Source organism: Nerophis ophidion, linkage group LG09, assembly GCF_033978795.1.
Source record: "Nerophis ophidion isolate RoL-2023_Sa linkage group LG09, RoL_Noph_v1.0, whole genome shotgun sequence".
Lineage (NCBI taxonomy): Eukaryota > Metazoa > Chordata > Actinopteri > Syngnathiformes > Syngnathidae > Nerophis > Nerophis ophidion.
The window spans coordinates 15886642-15912538 of NC_084619.1; the positions used below are offsets into that span (position 1 = coordinate 15886642).

Genomic DNA, 25897 nt, shown 5'->3' on the forward strand with positions numbered 1-25897 from the left:
GGCTTATAACAAAAAGAGGATGTTTGAATGTTATCAATGCGATTATCTTTCCACCTGGCACCGTTCCTTCCCCTCCCCCACGGAGGCGGTTTTCTTCACAGGTCTTATTCCAGTCATATTTTTTCTGCATTTATCACTACTAACTGTACTTTTTATGTCACCCATCGTGTGAGTAAAGTGATTTTCACTCCTGCGGTGGAGTAATGGACGTGTTAATGGGCAACGAGTCATCTCCAGTTCCAACACGGTCGGTGTCTGTCAACTCAAGCCGAGAAGAGAATTACGAGGTGGGCTTGCCTCCACGGATGCAACCGCTGCTGTTGGTGCTTGTGGTGCTGATGTGTCTGGGTGCAGTAACAGGTAGAACACATCCTGAAACTCACATTTATTGTGTTTTTATGCTTAACAGAATTTTTTTTTTTTTAAAGTAAAAATATTTTTTATTTCATTAATTTTGTTTTAAATTATGGTTTAGCCTGCTTCCGCCAACGAGTTAAGGATAACATTTTGTTAACCTTTACTAATCTGGATTATAAACACAGTATAGTGATTTTTTTGACATTCTTTGTAATGAGCCTTGTAATCTTATGTTTCACTGTTCTATTCAGTAATACTATATTGTTAAACCAGCTGTAAATCAGCATTTTGGACCTGAAATATATTATTTATATACAAAACCCACAACCCAGTGAAGTTGGCACGTTGTGTAAATCGTAAATAAAAATACAACAATTTGCAAATCCTTTTCAATTGAATAGACTGCAAAGACAAGATATTAAATGTTCGAACTGAGAAACTTGTTGTTTTTTTGCAAATAATCCTTAAGTTAGAATTTATTGGTAGCAACACATTGCAAAAAAGTTGTCACAGGGGCAATTTTACCACTGTGTCACATTGCCTTTACTTTTAACAACACTGTAAACGTTTGGGAACTGAAAAGACCAATTTTTGAAACTTTTCAGGTGGAAAATGTTCCCATTCTTGCTTGATGTACAGCTTAAGTTGTTCAACAGTCCGAGGTCTCCGTTGTCGTGCATCGTTGTGTAAAAAATATCACCACATGGCCTCAGGAACACTTCAGAAAACCACTGACAGTAACTACAGTTTGTCGCTCCATCTGTAAGTGCAAGTTAAAACTCTACTGTTCAAAGCGAAAGCCATTTATCAACAAAGTCACCGGCTTTGCTCGGCCTGAGCTCATCTAAGATGGACTAATGCAAAGTGGAAAGGTGTTCTGTGGTCTGACGAGTCCTCATTTCAAATTGTTTTTGGAAAGTGTAGACGTCGTGTCCTCTGGAACAAAGAGCAAAAGAACCATCCAGATTTTTATAGGCACAAAGTTCAAAAGCCAGCATCTGTGATGGTATGGGGGTGTATTAGTGCCCAAAGCATGGGTAACTTACACATCTGTGAAGGCACCATTGAAGGCACATACGGGTTTTGGAGCAACCTATGTTGCCATCCCAGCATCATTATCATGGGCGCCCCTGCTTATTTCAGCAAGATAATGCTAAGCCAAGTGTTACAACAGCATTGCTTCATAGTAAAAGAGTTTGGGTACTAGACTGGCCTGCCTGTAGTCCAGACCTGTCTCCAATTGAAAATAGTGTGGCGGACTATTAGAACTTAAGCTGTACATCAAGGAAGAATGGGAAAGAATTGGTCGTCTCAGTTCCCAAACGTTAACTGAGTGTTGTCAAAAGGAAAGGTCATGTAACACAGTGGTAAAAATACCCCTGTGCCAACTTTTTTGCAATGCGTTGCTGCCATTAAATTCAAAGTTAATGAATATTTGCAAAATAAAAGAAAGTTTCTCAGTTCGAACATTCAATATACCGTCTTTGCAGTCTATTCAATTGAATATAAGTTGAAAAGGATTGGCAAATCATTGTATTCTGATTTTATTTACGAATTACACAACGTGCCAACTTCACTGGTTTTGGGTTTTGTAAAACATTTTTGAAATTTTCTACGGCATGGGTGTTAAACTTAAGGCCCAGGGGCCACATCTGGAGTGGCAAATGTGTAATAATCGGTCCTTTCAGGATTTTACAGGCTTTTTTGTATTTGTCGCCCGCAGTATTTAAAAAAAGTTGTGTTGCAGGGAGACATTAGATTGGTTAGACAGTTGCATTGCGTTCAAGTGTTGCTTGAAAAAATTTGATTGGCCAAAATATTCGGGGAAATTACATGCATTGGGCAAAGATGCAAGGTTCATAATTTGTAAGGATTGGTTGAAATTCTGTAAATTGGTGTGATCGCAACATCGAAAAATTTTGGAAGGACTGAAAAATATCATGAAGCAGCTCTAGAGCCAGATGTGGCTCTTTTGATGACTGCATCTGGCTCTCAGATACATCTGAGCTGAAATTGCTTAACACGATTAGTAATGAATAATTCCGCTGGTAATCTGTTAAAAATAACGTTCAACATATAAAACATTCTTATGCATTTTAATCCATCCATCCGTTTTCAACCACACCTGTACAATAAGTCACATCAATGGTAAGAAGTCCATCCATCTATTCTCTACCGCTTGTCCCTTTTGGGGTCGCGGGGGTTGCTGGAGCCTATCTCAGCTGCATTTGGGCGGAAGGTGGTGTACACCCTGGACAAGTCGCCACCTCATCACAGGGCCAACACAGATAGACAGACGACATTCACACACTAGGGCCAATTTAGTGTTGCGAAATAAGTATTTTATTTATTATTGGTTAGCTTCAGAATAAAAATGATATAAAATAAAAGACTTATACTCTAAAAATGTAGGTCTTACTTAAAAAATGCATGCATTTAGTTGTATTCAGTGTTAAAACATATGATACGGTAATACACATTAAAAAATTTGGCTTTCATGGCTCTCTCAGCCAAAAAGGTTCCCGACCCCTGCTCTAGGGTCTTCCGTAACTGCGATGTACGTAGCCCACAATGAAAAATAGTTTGAAGCCCCTGGTTAAGCCCAAATAAATACATTTTAGTCAGAAACACATGAAGGAGCCTGAAGAAAATTTTGTGTGAGCGGAAATTGACACAAAAAATGATCCAGAATGTTGTTTTTCGGAGAATGGAATGGGATAGGGCCCAGCTATGTTAGAGTAATATATTCAATCAATCAATCAATCAATGTTTATTTATATAGCCCCAAATCACAAATGTCTCAAAGGACTGCACAAATCATTACGACTACAAAAATTTTGGAAGGACTGAAAAATATCATGAAGCAGCTCCTTCAGTGTCATCTTTAATGCAGCACATTTAAACACAACCCCAGTTGGCCAAAGTGCTGTACAAACACAAGACACAATAAAGGAGTGTAAAGCATCTACTTTTTAACACTGCAGGATCAATAAAATACTACAATAGCAAAAATACCTTTAATTAAGTGCAAAAATACATGACAAAAAAAAAAATGTATGTAATAAATTGCATACAAAAAGAAATAAACGACCAATAAATCTTGCCTAACTGGATTTGAATGCCAGGGAGTAAAAAAAATATGTTTTTAGCCTAAATTGATTGATAGATTTAAACTGGCTCAGAGACTGGTAAGTTCCACAGTCTAGTAAAAAAGCTCTATCTCTAGTTTTGAGCCTGGATTTAGGGACAGCCAGGAGGAGCTTGTCTGAAGACCTCAGAGTCCTGCAGGGAGAGTAAGGCTGCATGCAGAAGCTCAATCAGATAAATGGAGCTACTCGGTGTAAGCATTTAAAAACAATGAGTAAAAAAGTAAATTGCACTCTAAAAGTAACTGGGAGCCAATGAAGTAAGGCCAGTTGAAGGTAATGTGCTCACGCTGCTTAGTTTTTGTTTAAAGACGAGCTTCAGCATTCTGCATGCAGAAAACAGAAGACCAATACTGTAGCACTGTCATGTCCGTGCAGAGGGTGTGTTTGACAAAATAAGACAATTCTGTTTTATTTTTCTTCAGGTATAAGAAAAAAAAAAAAATAGCCCCAACCCAGTACTGTTACAGGCAGATATATCTGAATGTCATCTGCAGAACAGTAAAAAGTAACATTGTGCTTTTTAAAAACCGAGCCCACGGGAAGCATGTATAAAGAAGAGGACAGGTGCCAAAATTGACCCTTGGGGTACACCATAGTTAAGGCAGACTCAGAGGAGTGTTGGTGTAGGCTTACAGAATATCTCCTGTACACTACACCAGGGGTCACAAACGTGGTGCCTGCGGGCACCAGGTAGCCCATAAGGACCAGATGAGTAGCCCACTGACCTGTTCTAAAAATAGCTCAAATAGCAGCACTTACCAGTGAGCTGCCTCTTTTTTTTAAAATGTTATTTATTTACTAACAAGCTGGTCTCGCTTTGCTCAACATTTTTAATTCTAAGAGAGACAAAACTCAAATAGAATTTGAAAATCCAAGATAATATTTTAAAGACTTGGTCTTTACTTGTTTGAAGAAATTCATTAATTTTTTTACTTTGCTTCTTTTAACTTTCAGAAAGACAATTTTAGAGAAAAAATACAACCTTAAAAATTATTTTAGAATTTTTAAACACTTATACCTTTTTACCTTTTAAATTCCTTCCTCTTCTTTCCTGACAATTTAAATCAATGTTCAAGTAAATTTATTTTTTTATTGTAAAGAATAATAGATACATTTTGATTTAATTCTTCATTTTAGCTTCTGTTTTTTCGCCGAAGAATATTTGTGAAATATTCCTTTAAACTTACCATGATTAAAATTCGAAAAAATTATTCTGGCAAATCCAGAAAATCTGTAGAATCAAATTTAAATCTTACTTCAAAGTCTTTTGAATTTCTTTAAAAAATTTTGTTCTGGAAAATCTACAGGAAATAATGATTTGTCTTTTTTAGAAATATAGCTTGGTCCAATTTGTTATATATTATAACAAAGTGCAGATTGGATTTTAACCTATTTAAAACATGTCATCAAAATTCTAAAATTAATATTAATCAGGAAAAATGACTCATGATGTTACATAAATTCTTTTTTTTATTTTTTTCAAAAAAAATTCGAATGAGCTAGTTTTTGTATTCATTTTTTTCGGTTGAATTTTGAATTTTAAAGAGTCGAAATTGAAGATAAACTATGTTTCAAAATTAATTTTTCTTCTTTTTCGTGTTTTCTCCTTTTTTAAATCGTTCAATTAAGTGTTTTTTTTCATCATTTAATCTTTACAAAAAACCTTCCGTAAAAGGAAAAAAATATGTACGACGGACGGAATGACAGACAGAAATACCCATTTTTTTAATATATATATACAGATTTATTTATTAAAGGTAAATGGAGCAAATTGGCTATTTCTGGCCATTTATTTAAGTGTGTATACAACTGGTAGCCCTTCACATTAATCAGTACCCAAGAAGTAGCCCTTGGTTTCAAAAAGGTTGGTGACCCCTGCACTACACTGTAGGGCTGTAGCCTTAATACACACGCATGACTCCAGGGGAGTTGAAAATAATACTTTAGTCTACTGCATATTTACATGACTCCATAGGTAAATGCAGGTAATAACCCAAACAAGCAATTTAAGTTATGCATTAAAAAAAACCTAGGCGCTATCATCACTGCGCCATTCTTAAAAAAAAAAAAAAAAAACAGTATTTTAAACTGGGACAGTCGTCACACATTTGCAGACTTAAAACTGGCCCATAAAGTACTGCATGAATTGGCTCCAGATCCTCTGGCAGAGTCCATCAGCTAAAGAAACAGCCGTGAGCGTGACACTCGAGGCTCCGTTGTATTCCTCTGCGCAGGAGCACTTTCAGTAAGTGGGCCTGGTCAGTAAGGAGTGCAAATGTGTGGAACTCAGTACCTAGCGGCATAGCTCGGTTGGTAGAGCGGCCGTGTCAGCAACTTCATGGTTGTAGGTTCGATTCCCACTTCCGCCATCCTAGTCACTGCCGTTGTGTCCTTGGGCAAGACACTTTACCCACCTGCTCCCAGTGCCACCCACACTGGTTTAAATGTAAAAATTAAATATTGGGTTTCACTATGTAAAGCGCTTTGAGTCACTAGAGAAAAAGCGCTATATAAATATAATTCACTTCACTTCACTACCTGAGAAGGTTAATAAACTGGTCACAACTTACAAGACATTGAAAATGTGGCTTATCAACACCTACAGCTTGTAGCACTAAAATATGAACCTGTTTTGATGCTGGGATAAATGTTATGTTGTGATGTTGTATTTTATTTTTTATTATATTGTATATGTATTGTGTGCTTTTTTTTCTTTGAAATTGTAATTTTACTGCCTTTTTTACATCATGGCCAGGGGACTACAGATGAAAACCAGCGTTCTGGCTAATTTTGGCTTTTTTTTACCATGTAAGAAATCATTGAGGGACACTGGTTCGAAACACTCAAAAGCAGTGAGACTAAGGCTGTGAATGTTCCTTCAAGTCTGACACTTGTTGTAACCTCTCTGTTGTTATGTAGGTAACTCCCTTGTCATCGTCCTTGTCGCCGCCACCAAGACTCTCCGCTGTGTGACGTCAGTGTTGATCATGAACTTGGCCATCACTGATCTGCTCGTGGGCCTGGTCGCCATGCCCTTTGTGGCATTGTCCATCATGGAGCCTGGATGGGCCGACTGTCTTGTAAGCAAAAAAAAAAAAGCTTCGACTCTCATCCTTGTTGTGATTTGATCTATGAGGATTTTACTCCACAGAACCTGTGTCTTTTTGTGGGCTACACCTCCTCTGTGTACTGCACAGCCTCTGTTCTGACACTGGCCGCCATCGCCCTGGATCGCTACCACTCCATTATGGACTGCCTGCGCTATAGCTCTCGCTGCACCCTGTGGAGGACCTGCACCGTGGTCCTGTGGATCTGGCTGCAAGCCTTGGCCACGAGTTGCCCCCCTCTGCTGGGCTGGAGCTCCGTGGCTTACGTGGCTCCCATGTACAGCTGTGGAGTGAACTGGGCCAGCAGTCCCAGTTATGCGGCCACCGTGACCAGCCTATCCTACCTGGTGCCCGCCATCGTTATCCTTTTCTGCTACGTCAACATCGTTAAGGTGGCCCGCAACCACGCCAGGAGAATTCACAGCCTGGAAGACTCTGTTCAGCGCGGCAGGACTCCAAACACCACGTTCACCGCATCTCAACACAGCCCTTCCAGACTCATCTATTATCTCAGTGGACATTTTGTGTCCGAGGTCATATCTTCGTCCTCCATTTCCTGCAGGGGGGTCGTCTCCTTCCTGGCCCAAGCCCCCCTGCAGGACGCCCATCAACACCATCAAGGAGTTGCTCGGCTCATTCTAGTTATTTTAGCCTTCTTCCTGTGCTGGAGCCCCTATTTCGGGGTGGTTCTCATTCAGGCTGCAGAAACCGCTATCTCAGGTCAGACCACCCTTGTGCCCCCCTCTGCTGTGACTGTTTCCTACTTTCTAGTGCTGCTCAACTCTGACTTCAACCCGCTGCTCTACGCTCTGCTTAGTAGGCGTTTCCAGGCGGCTCTGCAGGGGCTGAGGCAGAAGTTGATGGCCTGCCTGGGGGGTCGGAGAAGGGAGGTAGATGATGACAGAAGCAGTGAGCACTGCACCCTCACCGCTCCTCACGACTCCCAGTTTTGCCCTCCAATTTTTACCATCCCCGCTCACTTCAAGCCTAATTCCAACGATTGCAAAGTGTGTCTCCACGAAGAGGCCCCTAAATCCTGCTCCATGTGGCAGCAACCTTGTGGGGGAAGGAGGGTGGACTACCTGCAGGTCCCCTCTAGGCCGCAAGAGGGCAGCAAACTACCATTCTCTGCTCTGACAATGGCACCAAAAGCCACTTTTATTTATGGCCAAATTACAGTTACAGTGGAACATCATGTTTGAAAACATTATTATTACATGAGGGGGTGGCCAAAATTCAATCAGTCAATTAGCCAATCAGGAGTTGGACAAGACCCCTTAATTTTGGGGGGGAGTGGATGTGTGCAACCCGAGGGTCCCTGGTTCAATCCCCACCTAGTACCAACCTCGTCACGTTCGTTGTGTCCTGAGCAAGACAGTTCACCCTTGCTCCTGATGGGCCCTGGTTAGCGCCTTGCATGGCAGCTCCCTCCATCAGTGTGTGAATGTGTAAATGTGGAAGTAGTCTGAGCGCTTTGATTACCTTAAAGGTAGAAAAGCGCTATATAAGTACAACCCATTTCTTTTATTATTTAGATTTTTTTTTTTTAATTCTTCATCATCTCCAGCACCCCCCGCAACCCCAAAAGGGACAGGTGGTAGAAAATGGATAGATGGATGGATCATGTGAGAACAGTTCCAGGATGAACCTAAAAAAAACAGGGTCATGTTTGCTGAAAACCTGACCTCAACTCCATCAAACACTAACAACAGAGACTGATTTACCTTGAATTCCCTTAGAAAACGGACTAAAATCTTGTAGAAAGCTCGGCTGGTAGACTACAAGGAGGGAACCAAAATTTAGGACAGGAAATGGTATTGATTAGAAATATAAACACTTCTCACTGAAACATGTCCGTAAAACATATAAACACAATGGTCAAGAAGAAAGCAAAGCTGGACAATGTCTGTATTTGAAATAGTTTTTTATGGGGTACATGTGAATATACTTAATACTTTATGACCCCCCCCCCCCCACCCCCCTTCCCCATCATTTATTACCTCCTTAATTGTTATAATCCTATGTTTCAGTGTATAAAATAATCAATCCTTACAAAGGTTTACATGTATGTCTAGCGATAATTCCAGAGGAATAGAATATCATTGTTTATTGTCATAGAGGATGACAATGGAAAAACAGTGAAGTAGGGGTCGAAACCACTGGGGGAGGGTCGGAGCAAGGGATGAGTACTTGTAGAAAAGAAGGTGTACAGAAGTCCTTGGTGGCACAGTAAAAAGCATATTGCACGTAGTGATGTTAATACATTCACAACAAGGCAACGTTCCCACGTGTGGCTCTTCTGTCAAGGCTCAGGTGCTCATCTCATTTCATAGCGCGTTGTTACAAAAGTTTGTAGTCGAGCTTTGCTTCGTTTCCTCCACTTTTCTAGCCCGCTACTCTCTGCAGTTGAGTAATGAAACACAGCAACCACCATATGAGGAATTACTAAATAATAATAGTAATTATGTGGAAAATATTGCTCAATTTTGACTAGAGGCAATTATTAAACTATTTTAATCCTCAAGCGTTTGTATTAACTCAATTATCAGGCGTTTAGACCTAGCTTCCAGTTTGCAAAATACAAGAAACATATTTTTATTGAATGCCTTAAAGCAGTGTTTTTCAACGACTGTGTAGTGTGCCGCGGGAGATTATCTAATTTCACCTATTTGGGTCGAAAATATTTTTGCAAACCAGTAATTATAGTGTGCAAATGATGTGTTGTTGTTGAGTGTCGGTGCTGTCTAGAGCTCAGCAGAGTAACCGTGTAATACTCTTCCGTATCAGTAGGTGGTAGTCTGTAGCCAATTGCTTTGTAGACATCGGAAACAGCGGGAGGCAACGTGCAAGTAAAAAGGTATCTAATGCTTGAACCAAAAATAAAAAAAAGGTGAGTGCCCCTAAGAAAAGGCATTGAAGCTTAGGGAAGGTTATGCAGAACGAAACTAAAACTGAACTGGCTACTAAGTAAACAGAAACAGAATGCTGGACGACAGCAAAGACTTACTGTGGAGCAAAGACAGCGTCCACAATGTACATCCGAACGTGACATAAAAATCAACAATGTCCCCACGAAGAAAGATAAAAACAACTGAAATATTCTTGATTGCTAAAACAAAGTATATGTGTGAAATATCGCTCAAAGGAAGACATGAAACTGCTACAGGAAAATACAAAAAAACCCCAGAAAAAGCCACCAAAATAGGAGCGCGAGACAATAAGTAAAAGACTACACACAGGAAAACAGCAAAACAGTCCAAATAAGTAACGGTGTGATGAGACAGGTGGTGACAGTACACCTACTTTGAGACAAGTTTTTTAATAATTTCTGCTGGTGGTGTGCCTCCGCATTTTTTCACCGCAAAAAATGTGCCTTGGCTCAAAAAAGGTTGAAGAACACTGCCTTAAAGTACCAATGGTTGTCACACACACACACACTAGGTGTGGTGAAATTTGTCCTCTGCATTTGCCCCATCCCCTTGTTCACCCACTGGGAGGTGAGGGGAGCAGTGAGCAGTAGCAGTGTCCGCCCCCGGCTAAGCAGGGAGGTAACGGGCCCCATTTTTATAGTCTTTGGTATGACTCGGCCAGGGTTTGAACTCATAACCTACCGATCTCAGGGCGGACACTCTAACCACTAGGCCACTGAGTAGGTACTCACTGCCACTATCAATCTTTTTTCAATACTACTCTGTATTGTGTATAGTTAGATTGGCGGGTGAACTTAAAGGCCTACTGAAACCCACTACTACCGACCACGCAGTCTGATAGTTTATATATCAATGATGAAATATTAACATTGCAACACATGCCAATACGGCCTTTTTAGTTTACTAAATTGCAATTTTGAATTCCCCGCGAGTTTCTAGTTGAAAACTTTGCGGAATGATAGGTAATATTAGCGCTGCACCACTCGCAGCTAAAAGTCGTCTGCTTTAATCGCGTATTTACACAGTATTTTGAACATCTGTGTTGCTGAATCTTTTGCAATTTGTTCATTTAATAACGGAGACTATAAAGAACAATGTTGTTGGTGGAAAGCGGTGGATTGCAGCTGCCTTTAGCACCGAGACACAGCCGGTGTTTCTTTGTTTGTTGTGAAGCGGAGCGGTCAAGCGAACATGTTTCTCTACCACAACCAGCATGTTTTTGGATGGGGAAATTGTGATATATATTATATCGGAGACATAATCATCGTCCTGCAGCAGCTGTCAAAAAAGGCAGCTGTGAGCTTGGCTCCTCGGCTTCTCTCCGCTGTGGGGCGGTATAGCTCGGTTGATAGAGTGGCCGTGCCAGCAACTTGAGGGTTACAGGTTCGATTCCCACTTGTGCCATCCTAGTTACTGCCGTTGTGTCCTTGGGCAAGACACTTTACCCACCTGCTCCCAGTGCCACCCACACTGGTTTAAATGTAACTTAGATATTGGGTGTCACTATATAAAGCGCTTTGAGTCACTTGAGAAAAGCGCTATATAAATATAATTCACTTCACTTCACTTCACTCTCTGAGACACTGCGTGTTCACCGCAGCCATCCGACCTCGAGGTATGTCTTTACTATCTTTAAAATCTCACTAAAACACTATTAAAACAATAAGCAGATAAGGGATATTCCAGAATTATCCTAGTAAATGTGTCTAATTACTTCTGAAACGCTCACTTTGCTGCCGCCCGGAGCCGTCGCTTTTTTTTCCTTTTTTTTTTTCTCTCGTCCTTCACTATCAATATCCTAATTCAATAATATTTCATCCTCGCTCAAATTAATGGGGAAATTGTCGCTTTCTTGGTCCGAATTGTTCTTACTGCTGGTGGCTCCCATTAAAAACAATGTGAATATATGTGGGGCCCTGCAACTCGTGACGTCACGCGCACATACTTCCGGTAAAGGCAGGACTTTTCTATTAGCGACCAAAAGTTGCAAACTTTATCGTCGATGTTCTCTACTAAATCCTTTCAGCAAAAATATAGCAATATCGTGAAATGATCAAGTATGACACATAGAATGGACCTGCTATCCCCGTTTAAATAAGAAAATCTCATTTCAGTAGGCCTTTAATGTGACAATTTGAACTGCATGTGTTGAGTTCAAAAGTTTGCTGTTCAAAGGAAAAATCCAAGTGTTTTTTTTATTTGCTTTTATAAATTGTTAATCGAGGTTTTCGTACTCAAACCCCCTTTGAAAGTATTCTCATTCCAAGGTAATCCAAGCTCATCATGCAATGCACTTGGATTTTTTTTTTCCACCTGGGTTTTTTTTTTTTGACATGATTGCAGCGACGGGTGTCCCCCTGATTTTAAACCAAGGAGAGCACATGCTGGGTGCCAATCAGAGCGGTGCAAAGATGAAGAGAGGTGCAGTAAAAGCATCTTGAGATCACCGTATGGGCACACGAGGTCAGCAGGCGTGAACCCCAAGCTGCTGTATGTACAAAGTGTCCGCCATGGTAACGCCTGAGGGGTGCCGCAAAGGACCTCACCTTTATTTGCAGGAATTCTGCATTTGGAGGCAGTTCTTCTTTGGATTGTTGAGTGTTTTCTTTTAAATCCAGCAAGTCCACATATTGCGCAAGCCTTCCCCAAAAAGATGTTTCCTCAGGCAAGTTATTAAGGATGTGGTGAACCCATGGAATGATTGACATTTTGTCATGCAGCTGACCAGCTCTCTCTTCTTGTTCACATACCAGAGTTTGGTTCCAAGGAGAGTGAAAAGCTCACATGGGGCTCGTTTCCCTATCAGCGTACAAATGTGGACAAGGAGGTCCTGGCTCGGCCCCTCCAGTTGAGCCCTGTGGCGGCCGCCGCCTCCACGCTGCCCTCTGCCGGCTCGTCACGTTTGCGTAGCCTGGTGCTGAGTTGGATGATGCACTTGTCCCAGTCCTCTGGAAGGAGCAGCATGAGGAAGCCCAGGCAAATGATGGAGACGGCGATGAGGCGCACCGTGTTGAAATGGATCTCACACATGTAGAGGTCCACCACTGTGGAGGTGAGCAGATTAACTTTACCAAGAAGTTTAGTAGTTTACGTACAAACTCTGTGTAGTCCCAAGTGTAGTACACTATCAGTGTAACTAAAAAAAAAATCCCTTATGATTCTGATAAAATAGCAGTCAGCAAAAAAAGATAACAGAATTTTGTGGGAAACAATAAAAACAAGTTAACTTTATTATTGTTTCTTTGGGAATACAAAAACTCCCAGATATACACACATTTTATTAAATGGAAAGTTCTGCTGCCAAGTAAACAAATTCTAAATAGGATCAATTTAGTATATTTAGCCTAAAAAAAAAAAAAAATTTGTTGACACACAATGCAATTTTGCAATTATCTAAGACCAGTTAGTGAAATATCTTTTTCCATCAACAAATTATATACAATCAAATGTAAATACACTGTTAAATTGAGTTGTTGTATTAAAGAGGCTGCAATAAAATAATCATATTTGGTAGCCATAGTAGATGGACCATGCATAGCCAGTTACCATGAATTGATTAACGTGGACCCCGACTTAAACAAGTTGAAAAACTTATTGGGGTGTTACCATTTAGTGGTCAATTGTACGGAATATGTACTGTACTGTGCAATCTACTAATAAAAGTTTCAATCAATCAATTTATTCTGACAAAAAAAAAAGACAAAAATCCTGTGCTTTTTATGAGAAGTAGTACAAAGACATACATCAAATCATTTATTTTGTAAACTCATTCCGATCATTTTCCCTTTACTAGTGCTGTCAAACCATTTTCAAAAAAGGTTAATCGCTCCTGAATTTGGATTAATCAAAATTAATCATAGGTTATTAACTTTAAAAAAATTTATTAACTTTTAAAAGATCCCGATGTTTGGACACACATGCACTTTTATTCCCAGAATTTCATCCAGGAACATTTTTTAATTGTTCTATTTAATTGCACGTCATTTATTTGCTCAAAAATTGCTGACATAACTTCTTAGTTAAATATGCGCGGGAGTGTGTCTAGTCAAAATAAATTGAGCGATTAATCTGCGTACATTAATGCTATAGTTTTTGTGATTAATCACATGCGTTAACTTGTTTTTCCATCCATCCATCCATTTTCTACCGCTGATGTTTTTGACAGTCCTAAATATAATGATATATTATTTAAGACACAAGGGACATTTGCATTACATTACATTGTAATTATTTTTTGTTGACCTAAATTATCCATCCATCCTATTCCTACCGCTTATTCTCTTTGGGGTCGCGGGGGGCACTGGTGCCTATCTCAGCTACAATCGGGCGGAAGGCAGTGTACACCCTGGACAAGTCGCCACCTCATCGCAGGGCCAACACAGATAGACAGACAACATTCACACTCACATTCACACACTAGGGCCAATTTAGTGTTGCCAATCAACCTATCCCCAGGTGCATGTCTTTGGAAGTGGGAGGAAGCCGGAGTACCCAGAGGGAACCCACGCATTCACGGGGAGGACATGCAAACTCCACACAGAAAGATTGAACCCAGGATTATTCAGGACCTTCCTATTGTGAGGCAGACGCACTAACCCCTCTGCCACCGTGAAGCCCTGACCTAAATAACTTGTGATTGAATGATTTGTTGAAAATTATTTGTGTATCAGGGAAAAGAATGAAGGGTTACTTTCCACTATCAGTATCAGCAAAATAATGGCAACAGAGCACCTCTACATATTTCCAAAACATCTTACATGAACCAACTGTATGTATACGATAAGTATGGAAAAATGGTTAAAAAAAGAGACTTACTGGCATTGACGGGAACACTTAAGACGATGCCGAGCGATATTAACTTTGGATATGTAATAGCGATACCAAAGTTGACCAGGATGTTGAAAGCTGTGAGAAGAAGCCCAGTTAGAGCAGCAAGGGTTATTGCACGTAGCAAAGACCATACAGTATATTAGGGATTACGTCATCAGTGATATTTTCGGCGTACCAAAAAGCAGGACTGCGACGCCACACAGGTACCCCCAGGGGACGTCACCTATTGATCCAACGTACTCTACTCGTGTGAAATATAGGATGACGGGCACAATGCTCAGGAACACAAAGTTGGCGGCTCCAACAATGGTCAGGAAGAGTGCCGCCTCCCCGAATTTGGCACTGCCCAGAACCATCTTGAAGAGCACCTGGCAGAAAGAAGAGTCAGGGGGACTTTCTCATTAAGGCACAAAATGTAACCTCATGTGGACAACCTTAAAGGCCTACTGAAACCCACTACTACCCACCACACAGTCTGATAGTTTATATATCAATGATGAAATATTAACATTGCAACGCATGCCAATACGGCCGGTTTAGTTTACCAAATTACAATTTTAAATTTCTTGCAAAGTTTCCTGTTGAAAACGTCTCGGAATGATGACGCGTCTTTGTGACGTTATTGGTTGGAGGGGACATGTTAGCCCAGCACCACTTACGCTAAAAGTTGACTCTTTTCATCGCATAATTACACAGTAATTTGGACAACTGTGTTGCTGAATCTTTTGCAATTTGTTCAATTAATAATGGAGACTATAAAGAAGAATGCTGTTGGTGAAAAGCGGTGGATTGCAATTGCCTTTAGCACCAAAACACAGCCGGTGTTTCTTTGTTTGTTGTGAAGCTTTAACACAGAGCGGTCAAGCCAACATGTTTCTCTACGTCAACCAGCAAGTTTTTGGATGGGAAAATTGTGATATTAAGTCGGCTCTTACCGGAGACTTCAGTGGATTACGTGACCTCATCCTGCAGCTCAAAAAGGCAGCTGTGATCTTGGCTCCTCGGCTTCTCCCAAAGACACTGCGTTCACCGCAGCCATCCGACTTTCAGGTATGACTTTACAATCTCACTAAAATACCATTAACACAACAAACAGATAAGGGGATTTTCCAGAATTATCCTAGTAAATGTGTTTAATTACATCTGAAACTCTCCCAATGCCGCCGCCTGGAGCCGTCGACTTTTCTTGTTTTTTTTTTTAGTTCTCCAATCTAACTTTCCTCATCCACGAATCTTTCATCCTCGCTCAAATTAATGGGGGAAATCGTCGCTTTCTCGGTCCGAATTGCTCTTACTGCTGGTGGCTCACATTATAAACAATGTGAGGATGTGAGGAGCCCTCACACCGGTGATGTTTCACACACATCGTCTGCGACTTTCGGTACAGGCAAGGCTTTTTTATTAGCGACTAAATGTTGCAAACCTTATCGTCGATGTTCTCTACTAAATCCTTTCAGCAAAAATATGGCAATATCGCGAAATGATCAAGTATGACACAGAATGGACCTGCTATCCTCGTTTAAGTAATAAAATCTCATTTCAGTAGGCCTTTAACTAAATAATAACTAAATATTCTGCATTTCATAACCAGGTACTGTTGTGAGAGACAATACAACAACTAAACTGAATATTCTGCCTCTAACAAAAGATTTTCTCGAGAACAGGGGTGTCAAACTCATTTCCACTGATGGCCGATTGTTGAGTTGAGTTGAGTTGTGTTTATTTGGAACATGCATGCATACAACATGATACATCACAATTTCCAGTTTCTCTATTCAACATGTTTGAAAAGGAGTAGGAAGAAACAGAGCTTATTTACACCGACCCCTTTTCCTTCGCATAACAGTTGCTAAAAGTTTTGTTCACTTCCTGTTCTCAATTTATTCACAATATACTCCATAACTATTAACATCAAACATAAATAAATAATAATTAGTGGGATAAGTAACATTATCTAGAAAATGAATGGATTGATGAAATCAATTTAGAATGTTTATCATAGTTTTTCTTTTTAGACTTTTTAAACTCTTAAAGATTGAAGAGTTTCTTAAAGTGGATTATATTAGTACATCATATGAAAAGAAAAATGTTATATTTGAAAATAAGGAAAACAATTGGTTTTACCTTTTATGTATTAGTGTCAATATCTTATAATCAAATAGAATATAATCCATTTCTTGTCTTTGTCATGGTTAACAACAAAATTGTCACTCATCAGTGCAGTACAATATAAACCTAAATTGATGATGGTTATACAAAACACACATACACACCCTCACATTTAAATATTTAGCATTTTACAGTATTGTATATATTGTAATTTCTAGAGTCACTATTCACATGCAGTAACAAAAACACTTGACAGTGTCCCAATCTTTATTAGTGAAAATAAGCAGAATTACCTTTCCAAATTAAGTAATTTAGCCTTTTCTCTTTACAGTGTGCATTTTTGCTCTATTTTTCCTTTTTTGTTTAATTTTAGGAATTTGTTTTAGTTACTACTTTACCTTATTTAGCTTCATTAAAGGGACAAGACCTAATTGTATAATGCAGTGTAGACAACGACCATAAGTAGTAGAAGAGAAAGTCAAACAAATACAAATAGACGGACTAGAAAGTAAGAGTAAATTAAATCAAATTCCTAGGTGTAATGATTGATGATAAAATGAATTTGAAATCTAATATAAAAAGTATACACCATAAGGTGGCAAGAAATACCTCAATAATGAATAAAGCTAAATATGCGTTGGACCAAAAATTGCTTCATATTCTGTACTGCTCGGTGGTGTTACCATACCTGATTTATTGTGCAGAAATAAGGGGAAATAACTACAAAAGTACACTTCAGTCACTGACCATGTTCCAAAAAAGATCAGTTAGATTAAAGGCCTACTGAAATGAGATTTTCTTAATTAAACGGGGATAGCAGGTCCATTCTATGTATCATACTTGATCATTTCGCGATATTGCCATATTTTCGCCGAAAGGATTTAGTAGAGAACATCGACAATAAAGTTTGCAACTTTTGGTTGCTAATAATATGCCTTTAACGAAAGTTTGTGCGTGTGACGTCACCGATGTGAGGGCTCCTCACATTGTTTACAACAATTTCCCCATTAATTCGAGCGAGGATGAAAGATTCGTGGATGAGGACATTGATAGTGAAGGACTAGAACATTTAAAAAAAATAATAATAATAATTAAAAAGCGACGGCTCCGGGCGGCGGCAGTGTGAGCGTTTCAGATGTAATTAGACACATTTACTAGGATAATTCTGGAAGATCCCTCACTGCTTATTGTTTTAATAGTGTTTTAGTGAGGTTGTAAAGACATACCTCAAAATCGGATGGCTGCGGTGAACACGCCAGTGTGTCAGAGAGAAGCCGAGGAGCCAATAGAATAGAATAGAAAGTACTTTATTGATCCTTTGGGGGAAAATAGCCAAGCTCACAGCTGCCTTTTTTGACAGCTACTGCAGGAGGTTGCGTAATCCACTGATGTCTCCTGTAAGAGCCGACTTATCACAATTTTCCCATCCAAAAACATGCTGGTTGACGTAGAGAAAACATGTTCGCTTGACCGCTCTGTGTTAAAGCTTCACAACAAACAAAGAAACACCGGCTGTGTCTCGGTGCTAAAGACAGCTGCAATCCACCGCTTTCCACCAACAGCATTGTTCTTTATAGTCTCCTTTATTAATTTGAACAAATTGCAAAAGATTCAGCAACACAGTAGTCCAAATTACTGTGTAATTATGCGATGAAAAGAGACGACTTTTACCGTAAGTGGTGCTGGGCTTATATGTCCCCTCCAACTAATAACGTCACAAACCCGCGTCATCATTCCGCGACGTTTTCAACAAGAAACTCCGCGGGAAATTTTAAAATTGTAATTTAGTAAACTAAACCGGCCGTATTGGCATGTGTTGCAATGTTAATGTTTCATCATTGATATATAAACTATCAGACTGTGTGGGCGGTAGTAGTGGGTTTCAGTAGGCCTTTAATACATAATGTTAGATATAGAGAACATTCAAACCCTTTATTTATTGAATATATAAATATGGAAATTTCACAATATAGTGAATTTGCAAACAGCTAAAATGATGCACAAAGCCAACTAAAACCAGATAAGAACAACATTTTGTTGCATTAGCTCGTTGTAGTGCAGGATAAAAGAGCAATAAGGTGCAGATATAAAGATACAAATAAGCTCTGCTTCTTCCAACTCCTTTTCAAACATGTTGAAAAGAGAAACTGGAAATTGTGATATCATGTTGGAATTGTATGCATGTTTGAAATAAACTCAAACCATAACGATAATAATGAACTTTATTTTGAAATATGTTCTATAAGTTGAGGCAGATCATTGACACCTTATGTTTTGTGTCCCGTTAAACAAATGAAGATGTATTAATGAATACAATAATGATTAAAATACCTTGTATAGCGCAGACATGGACGCTGAAGTAACAACCAGGGTGATGCCAATGACCGAGTGGCTGTGGAAGCCATCAGCGTAGGTCATCATGACGATGCCCGCTATGGCCAAGATGGCTGCAACTATCTGTAAAGAAAAAGTAAAACTATTAGCAACAGTGTGTCCACAGAGGTTTTCCTGTTCCACTTTGTTTTCAGATCCTTGCGGTGTTCTAAATGAGGCATGATATTTATCGCCTAGTCAGCACAAGAAGCTCCTTCAGTGTTCTTGTAGTTGATTGGCTTAAATCGATTTCCATTGCAAGCCATCATGTTTGTAGTACAAAACAGGAGAGACAAGAGAGCAGGAATGTTCTCAAAGTATTTCCACATTAATTCTGTATTAGTGTCCTCTGCTTCATCATAAGGTATGTTTGCTTAGGCCTCAATCATACAGAGCTAGCAACCAGGCAGAGGTGCATTAAAGAGGTGTCGGGAAGACAAATGAGTTGTGTGTTTGGTAGTGGATAAAAGTACCTCCAGTTAAGACACCTTTGACAAAATGTTCCTGTCAGTCAAGGCGCAGGGCTGCCTACTTATCTCAATGTCAACGACCTTGTGTTTTTCATTTTGTGTTTTTTAATGTGTCAGCACGTTGTGAGGGTCAGAGGCTCGTAGGGTCATGACTTTAATCCTGCACACACTGAATTTAACTAATAGCTATGCATTGCAATAGATATGCTGAAATCTCTAGCGTCCTCTGCAGTGGACGTTTTTTTTTTTTTTGTTCCATTTCTTTTGTCAGAGTTGCATATTTCCGAAAAAATAGCCCTTCCATCTAGCCCTCGTATGTAAATGACAAATGTCCACTGCAGAAGATACTGGCTCTCAGGAAGTAAAGGTAGTAGAGTATATACGGTACAGCATCAAATGTGTTTTATTTAAACGATGACTTAGTATTTTCCTTAGGGCTGTCAAAAAGGCGTTTCACATTGAGATATGTATATACATATATATATATTATATATATATATATATATATATATATATATATATATATATATATAATTTATGCATGTATGTATGTATATATAATATGTATATATATATATATATATATATATATATATATATATATATATGTATGTATACATATAGTGTGGGAGAACTTGCAAAATAACAGGGTGTTCAAATACTTATTTTCTTGACTATGTGTATATATATATATGTATGTATGTATGTATTTATATATATATATATATATATATGTGTATTTATATATATATATATATATATATATATATATATGTATATACATATATATATATATGTATTTATATATATATATATATATATGTGTATTTATATATATCAGTGACCAAGTCAATGCATACATCAGAGCTAATATTAGTTCCAGAACAAACCCAAATGGAACTTTAGATAAGACTGTTATTACATGTATAGCAAATAAATAATGTGCATTAAAGTAAAACTTAAGAAAAAAAACGTTCCTATGTGACATTCTGACGATAAAATTGCATTTGTCTCTCAAAATTGTGGTCTTTTTTAAGTTAATTTCATTTATGCAAGCGTGTAATAACCTGTGATTAATCACAATTAAAAACAATTCTAAATAATTCAAACTTAATTTGAAATATATATTTTTTTGACAGCATTAGAAATATTATATGCACCAAAACCTTTACCAAAAATATATATAAGAAATGCCATGTCCTATCATTCATGTGATATAAGACACATTAGATCTTGGATCTGAACTGTTTGTAGTAAGTATTCAAATTAATGCACATTTGATATTTAACTCTACTCAACTTGAAAAATACATTGCAAAACGGCTAGCAACGCAGGATTATAAAAATACAATTTTTTTTGTATTAGAATGTAGAGGGTTTTTTTGTTATTCTTAGGCAAAAATTTATTAGATTTGATTATTTATGGAAAAGTCATTAGAAAGGTAAAATAGTTCATAGGCAATTAAAAGGGAAACTACACTATTTTTTTTTAAAATTATTATTATTTGCCCATCATTCGGAATTCCAATGTGAGACAAGAACACAGATTTATCATCACTGTGCGTTGTAAGTAGTAAAAAGAAAAGATGCATGTTTCCTCGCAGTGTTTTTTGCCTGAGTAGTGAGGATTGTGCTAAATTCAACACCTATACAAGGAGCATAGGTCTTGTGCTAAAAGATACAAACATATCTTTAAACGGCGTCCCAGTGGGAGTGGACATTGTAAGTAACAAACTGGTCTAGCGTCACCTGCATTGCTGCAGACATTCCAAATTTGAAATGTGTGCCACCACCGAAGACAGAGTATATGTGGGTGGGAGGAGAGAAGTAGGATTATCAGTGCGGGGCTTTCCTTCCCACGGAGGCCTTTTGTCATTCATAATGGGAAGTGTGGCAGACAAGGTTGGGAAAGGAGTGTGTAAAGCGACAAGAATAAAGCAGAGGACGTGTACAGGGTGGAAATGCATTTCCCCACCGACTAAATCCTGACACTGTTCCCTCTATTACCCCAAAATACACGCTTCAACACCCAATCATATACATTTTAATCACACAGCCACATGACTGTGTGACATTTATACCCTAACTATTACAGATGTCTTATTCTGCATCATATATGTGTTCTTTATATGATAATGAAGCAGTCGATCTTTACATACATTTTGATGAGATGCATGAGTGATTAAAAAACAGGTGTTTTTTCTTATACAAAACCCAAAACCAGTGAAGTTGGCACGGTGTGTAATATGTAAATAAAAACAGAATACATCTGTCACAGTTAGTTGGTAACAAACCCCAAGATGCAGAGACAGAGACAGCCATTGAATAAGGAAACATGGTTTTAATATAAAATACTAGAACAAAACCAAACAAAAAGCACGCACGTGGGTGGATAACAAACTAAGAGAGCTAGCATGGGAGCTAGAAAACAAAAAGGAACTTTAGCATGGAAAACAGAAGTCGTGCTTGTACTTAAAAAACAAACTGGAAGCAAGGAACAAAAGACAGTAAGCTAAAAACCGCTATCAAACACATCTTACCGCAACGCTGCATTGACACGACACGAAAGGTAGCAGTGACAAGTGCGACATGCAATACAATAATCCAGCAGTGACTGGATGGGAAGACAGGTCTAAATAGGAGCGGACTAATTGACACCAGGTGTGGCCAGGTGCCAATCAGCCGCAGCTGAGGGGGAACACAGCACCCAGGGAGACAGACAGGAAACCAACAAAATAAGAGCGCTGACAGGAAACACTACACACACAAAGGAAATAAAGAGAAATGCAGAGGAAAAAACTAAACACAGACAGACTGTCAGAGGCAAGCCTAAAAACATGCATCCATCCATTTTCTACCGCTTGTCCCTTTTCGGGTCGCAGGGGGTGCTGGAGCCTATCTCAGCTGCATTCGGAATACAATGATCTGAAAATCCTTTTCAACTTACATTCAATTGAATAGACTTCAAAGACAAGATATTTAATGTTCGCACTGAGAAACTAAATGTTTTTTTTTCTTCAAATAATCAGACACATTGCAAAAAAGTTGGTCCAGGGGCATTTTTACCACTGTGTTACATGACCTTTCCTTTTAACAACACCCTGTAAACGTTTGGGAACTGAGGAGACCAATTTTTGTAGCTTTTCAAGTGGAATTATTTCCCATTCTTGCTTGATGTACAGCTTAAGTTGTTCAACAGTCTTCGGTATCCGTTGTGGTATTTTCGGCTTCATAGTCTTTTTTGCCACTTGTGCCAGCTTTTTTTGTGCAAGCATCAAATTCCAAATGAGCTAATATTTGCAAAAAATAAAGTTTTCCAGTTCGAACATGAAGTATCTTGTCTTTGCAGTCTATTCAATTGAAAATGGGTTGAACAGGATTTGCAAATCATTGTATTCTGTTTTTATTTACGATTTACACATCGTGCCAACTTCACTTGATTTGGGGTTTGTAGCAGATCTGCAGCTATATTACTTTAGATGGCCACTCATTGAAATACTTGCACAGTCATACTTTTTTGTTTCTTTTTTGCACAGCTATTCATCTGACAAGACCTGACCAAAATATTGGGTCTTGCTCGCTAACATTAGCTTATAGCTGGAGGTCGACATAACTTTGTTTTCCAACCATGAGAAAGTCCTCATAAAAAGTGAGTGTGCAGGATAGTGCTGAGAAGAATGAGTCGATGATATTCAGTAAATTAAAGGAAGAAATCATCAACAACATGACCAAACGTGTCCCCAATTTGCTGAAGCAATTCGAGCGCATCACTGCAAGACTGTGTTGTACTGAAGCCGAAATCGTTTAAGAATTAAAATATTATACTTAAACGGTGGATAATACTTCATAAAACTACTGTAGTTGTTAGTAGTACATTCTATTGTTTTGTTTTTATGCAATATTTCTTATTTATCTTGAGATACAAGTGTTTTGAGTTGAGAGCTCCATCACAGAACCAATTAGGCTCGTAAGTTGAGGTATTACTGTATTTGCTATTAATTTTTATCTGCATGTTAAATACTGTGACTTTTTTAAACCAGTAGATACCGGCTGAGCGTTACGAATGTAGGTTAGTAAGTACATTTTATTTATAAAGCTCTTTTCACAGATAAAATCACAAAGCGCTGTATAAAACATAAGTAAAGTAAAACAACAATTCAATTTAAAACAACAGGGGTAACATCATAAAAAGGATACAAAGTGGATTAAAAATGATAGTTAAAATGTGAATTGACTAAAAGCTTTACTAACAAGAGAAGTTTTCAAATGTGTGACGTTTGCTAGGCATGGTGGTGATGGTGCTTCTTCCAAAATGCAGTTCGGGCTCGGACACAGCGTAAAGGTAAGAAATGCTGGTTTATTTAAACTAAAAACAGACTAAGAACAGAAACACTTGTGCTAGGTAGAAAAGACAAACCAAAAGCACTAGCATGGAAGCTAGGGAACTAAACACCGGAATAGCATGGAAGCTAACAAGTACCAAACAGATTTACCAAAGTCGAGAGATAGCGTTGTCACTTGTTGTGGAAAACAAGGCTAGGATGCGAGAACGAGTCACAGAAAATGCAGGCTTAACTAAGGATGGTAAACAATAAACAGGTGAGAGTCCAGAAACAAGGAACAGGTGAAACAAATATGCAACCATGGCGACAGAACAAACCAGGAAGTGCCCAACAAACCCAAAATTCAGATAACAAACGATCCGGGCAGCGGATCGTAACAAAATGTTTCTTAAAAGTTTCAACACAGTCAAGATCATGGAGGGACTGGTGCAAATTGTTCCATAGTCCGGGAGTTATAGCCCGAAATGCCAGGTCTCCACGGGTTTTAAAACAAGTTTTCGGGATCTTTAGAAGACCCTGGCCTGAAGACCGTAGGCTGCGCCCTGAAGAGTAGGGGCATAGCAAGTCAGTGATGTACTGAGGGCCTCCACCATGCAAGGCACGGAATGTCAGGACTAAAATCTTAAACTCAATGCGGAATTTAACTGGAAGCCAATGAAGACTGGATAAAACGGGGGCGATATGGGCTGTTCTGGGTGCACCGGTCAAAGGTTTGGCAGCCGCATTCTGTACAGTCTAAAGTCTTTTTAGCGTTGAATTGTTGAAAAGAGTGAAGAGAGAATTGCAATAGTCAATGTGAGACAAAATGAACGCGTGAATAATCATTTTGAGATCCAATTTTTACAACAAATTTCTTACTTTAGAAATATTTCTGAGATGACAAAAACAGTTTTTGGTCAGTTGACGACAGTGACCCTTAAAAGACATTGACTGATCCAACACAACCCCAAGGTTTCTGAGGCTGCTTTTAACAGATGCACCCAGAGCACCAAAGGAGTTCCTGATCAGGGTGATCTTTTTATTGTGGGCAATTATCAGAGTTCCGTGAAACAACAACACAGTGTCAATACAGCTAGTCAGTCTGCCATACACTAACTTGGGCATCATTTACCCATCACTAATTTATACTAGTATTATAAGCAATAATTGCTCTAGGAAGGAAAAGTATTTTAGTGATGTACAATACATTAATTTGTTAAGGAAATGTTTTGGGTCTGCTATATTTAATTTTCAAAAATATTTTGATTTGTGTTATTAAATCTATTTGCAATGAAGTTGTTTGACGCAGTACAATGTATTCAATTGCATCATTGTGTTCCATCTCACAACATATAGGGCAGATATTATTGTAATGTGTAAGTCAGTACCACATGATCTTGTCTTGTTGCTACAGACGTCGTCCCTGAACTCACCCTGACCCCCATGAAGCGATCTCGGAGTACAATCCAGGAGAGCAGGAAGACGAAGGCCTTGTTACAACAGAAGAGCGCAGACACATCCGTCGTGTTGATCTTCCTGAGGGCCTGCAGGTACAAGTAGTTGGTGAGGATCCACAGCAGGCCGAATGGGGCCACCTTGGTGAAAAACACTTTGAGGTTCAGCCCGTCATCCCCCAAAAAACGACAACACTCCCTGTGCAGAGACAAGATACACATCAGACAGGGGGAGGGATTTAAATCAATTTGTGCAATCAATAAGCAAGCAATACAAGCAAGTAGTGATTGTCTTTTGACACTTTTACTATTCTATCATGTATTACGTACATTTTATTTTTTTTCATTTAACCAGGAAGAGATAAAAAAAAATAAAAAAAATCAAGGGAGTCCTGGCCAAGAGGAAGCAAAAGATAAAGTTACATAAAAATACATGTCATACACTTTAAGAAAAACCATAGCAATATAAAAACATCACCTCGAGTGCTCTCAATCTGGACTCAAAAGTGTTCAATACAATAAATTTAGTTAATTTTCAGTCTCTTTGCAACCCGTTCCATGTAAAAGGAGCAGAGTAAACAAAAGCTCTTTTCCCCAGTTCTGTGCAGGCAAATGCAACAGTGAGCAACAAATCATTTGAACGCAAACAATAAGAGTCAACACTCCTGTGTGATTAAATTACAAATGTAGGTGGTCTGTAGACCAAGCATTGCATTATACAAACCCCGTTTCCATATGAGTTGGAAAATTGTGTTAGATGTAAATATAAACGGAATACAATGATTTGCAAATCCCTT

General features: G+C 38.8%; 2 protein-coding genes across 3 annotated transcripts in view; one reads left to right on the plus strand and one right to left on the minus strand.

Annotated features, from left to right (window-relative positions):
* The first annotated feature begins 119 nt into the window (after nucleotides 1-119).
* Nucleotides 120-9046, plus strand: LOC133559066 (5-hydroxytryptamine receptor 1D). Its single transcript, XM_061910408.1, has 3 exons — nucleotides 120-360; nucleotides 6426-6586; nucleotides 6658-9046. Exons 1-3 carry the CDS (start codon nucleotides 204-206, stop codon nucleotides 7813-7815), a joined length of 1476 nt encoding a protein of 491 aa, XP_061766392.1. The 5' UTR covers nucleotides 120-203; the 3' UTR covers nucleotides 7816-9046.
* slc35f3b (solute carrier family 35 member F3b) overlaps nucleotides 8604-25897 on the minus strand; it is a 148551-nt gene continuing 131257 nt past the window's right edge. For both annotated transcript variants that reach the window (XM_061910406.1, XM_061910407.1), the window contains 5 exons: nucleotides 25080-25299; nucleotides 18814-18939; nucleotides 14549-14741; nucleotides 14359-14448; nucleotides 8604-12587 (listed from right to left, as the gene is read on the minus strand). In XM_061910406.1, the coding sequence (XP_061766390.1) occupies nucleotides 12346-12587; nucleotides 14359-14448; nucleotides 14549-14741; nucleotides 18814-18939; nucleotides 25080-25299 (871 nt within the window). In that variant the 3' untranslated portion in view covers nucleotides 8604-12345. The remainder of the gene's footprint in view (nucleotides 12588-14358; nucleotides 14449-14548; nucleotides 14742-18813; nucleotides 18940-25079; nucleotides 25300-25897) is intronic.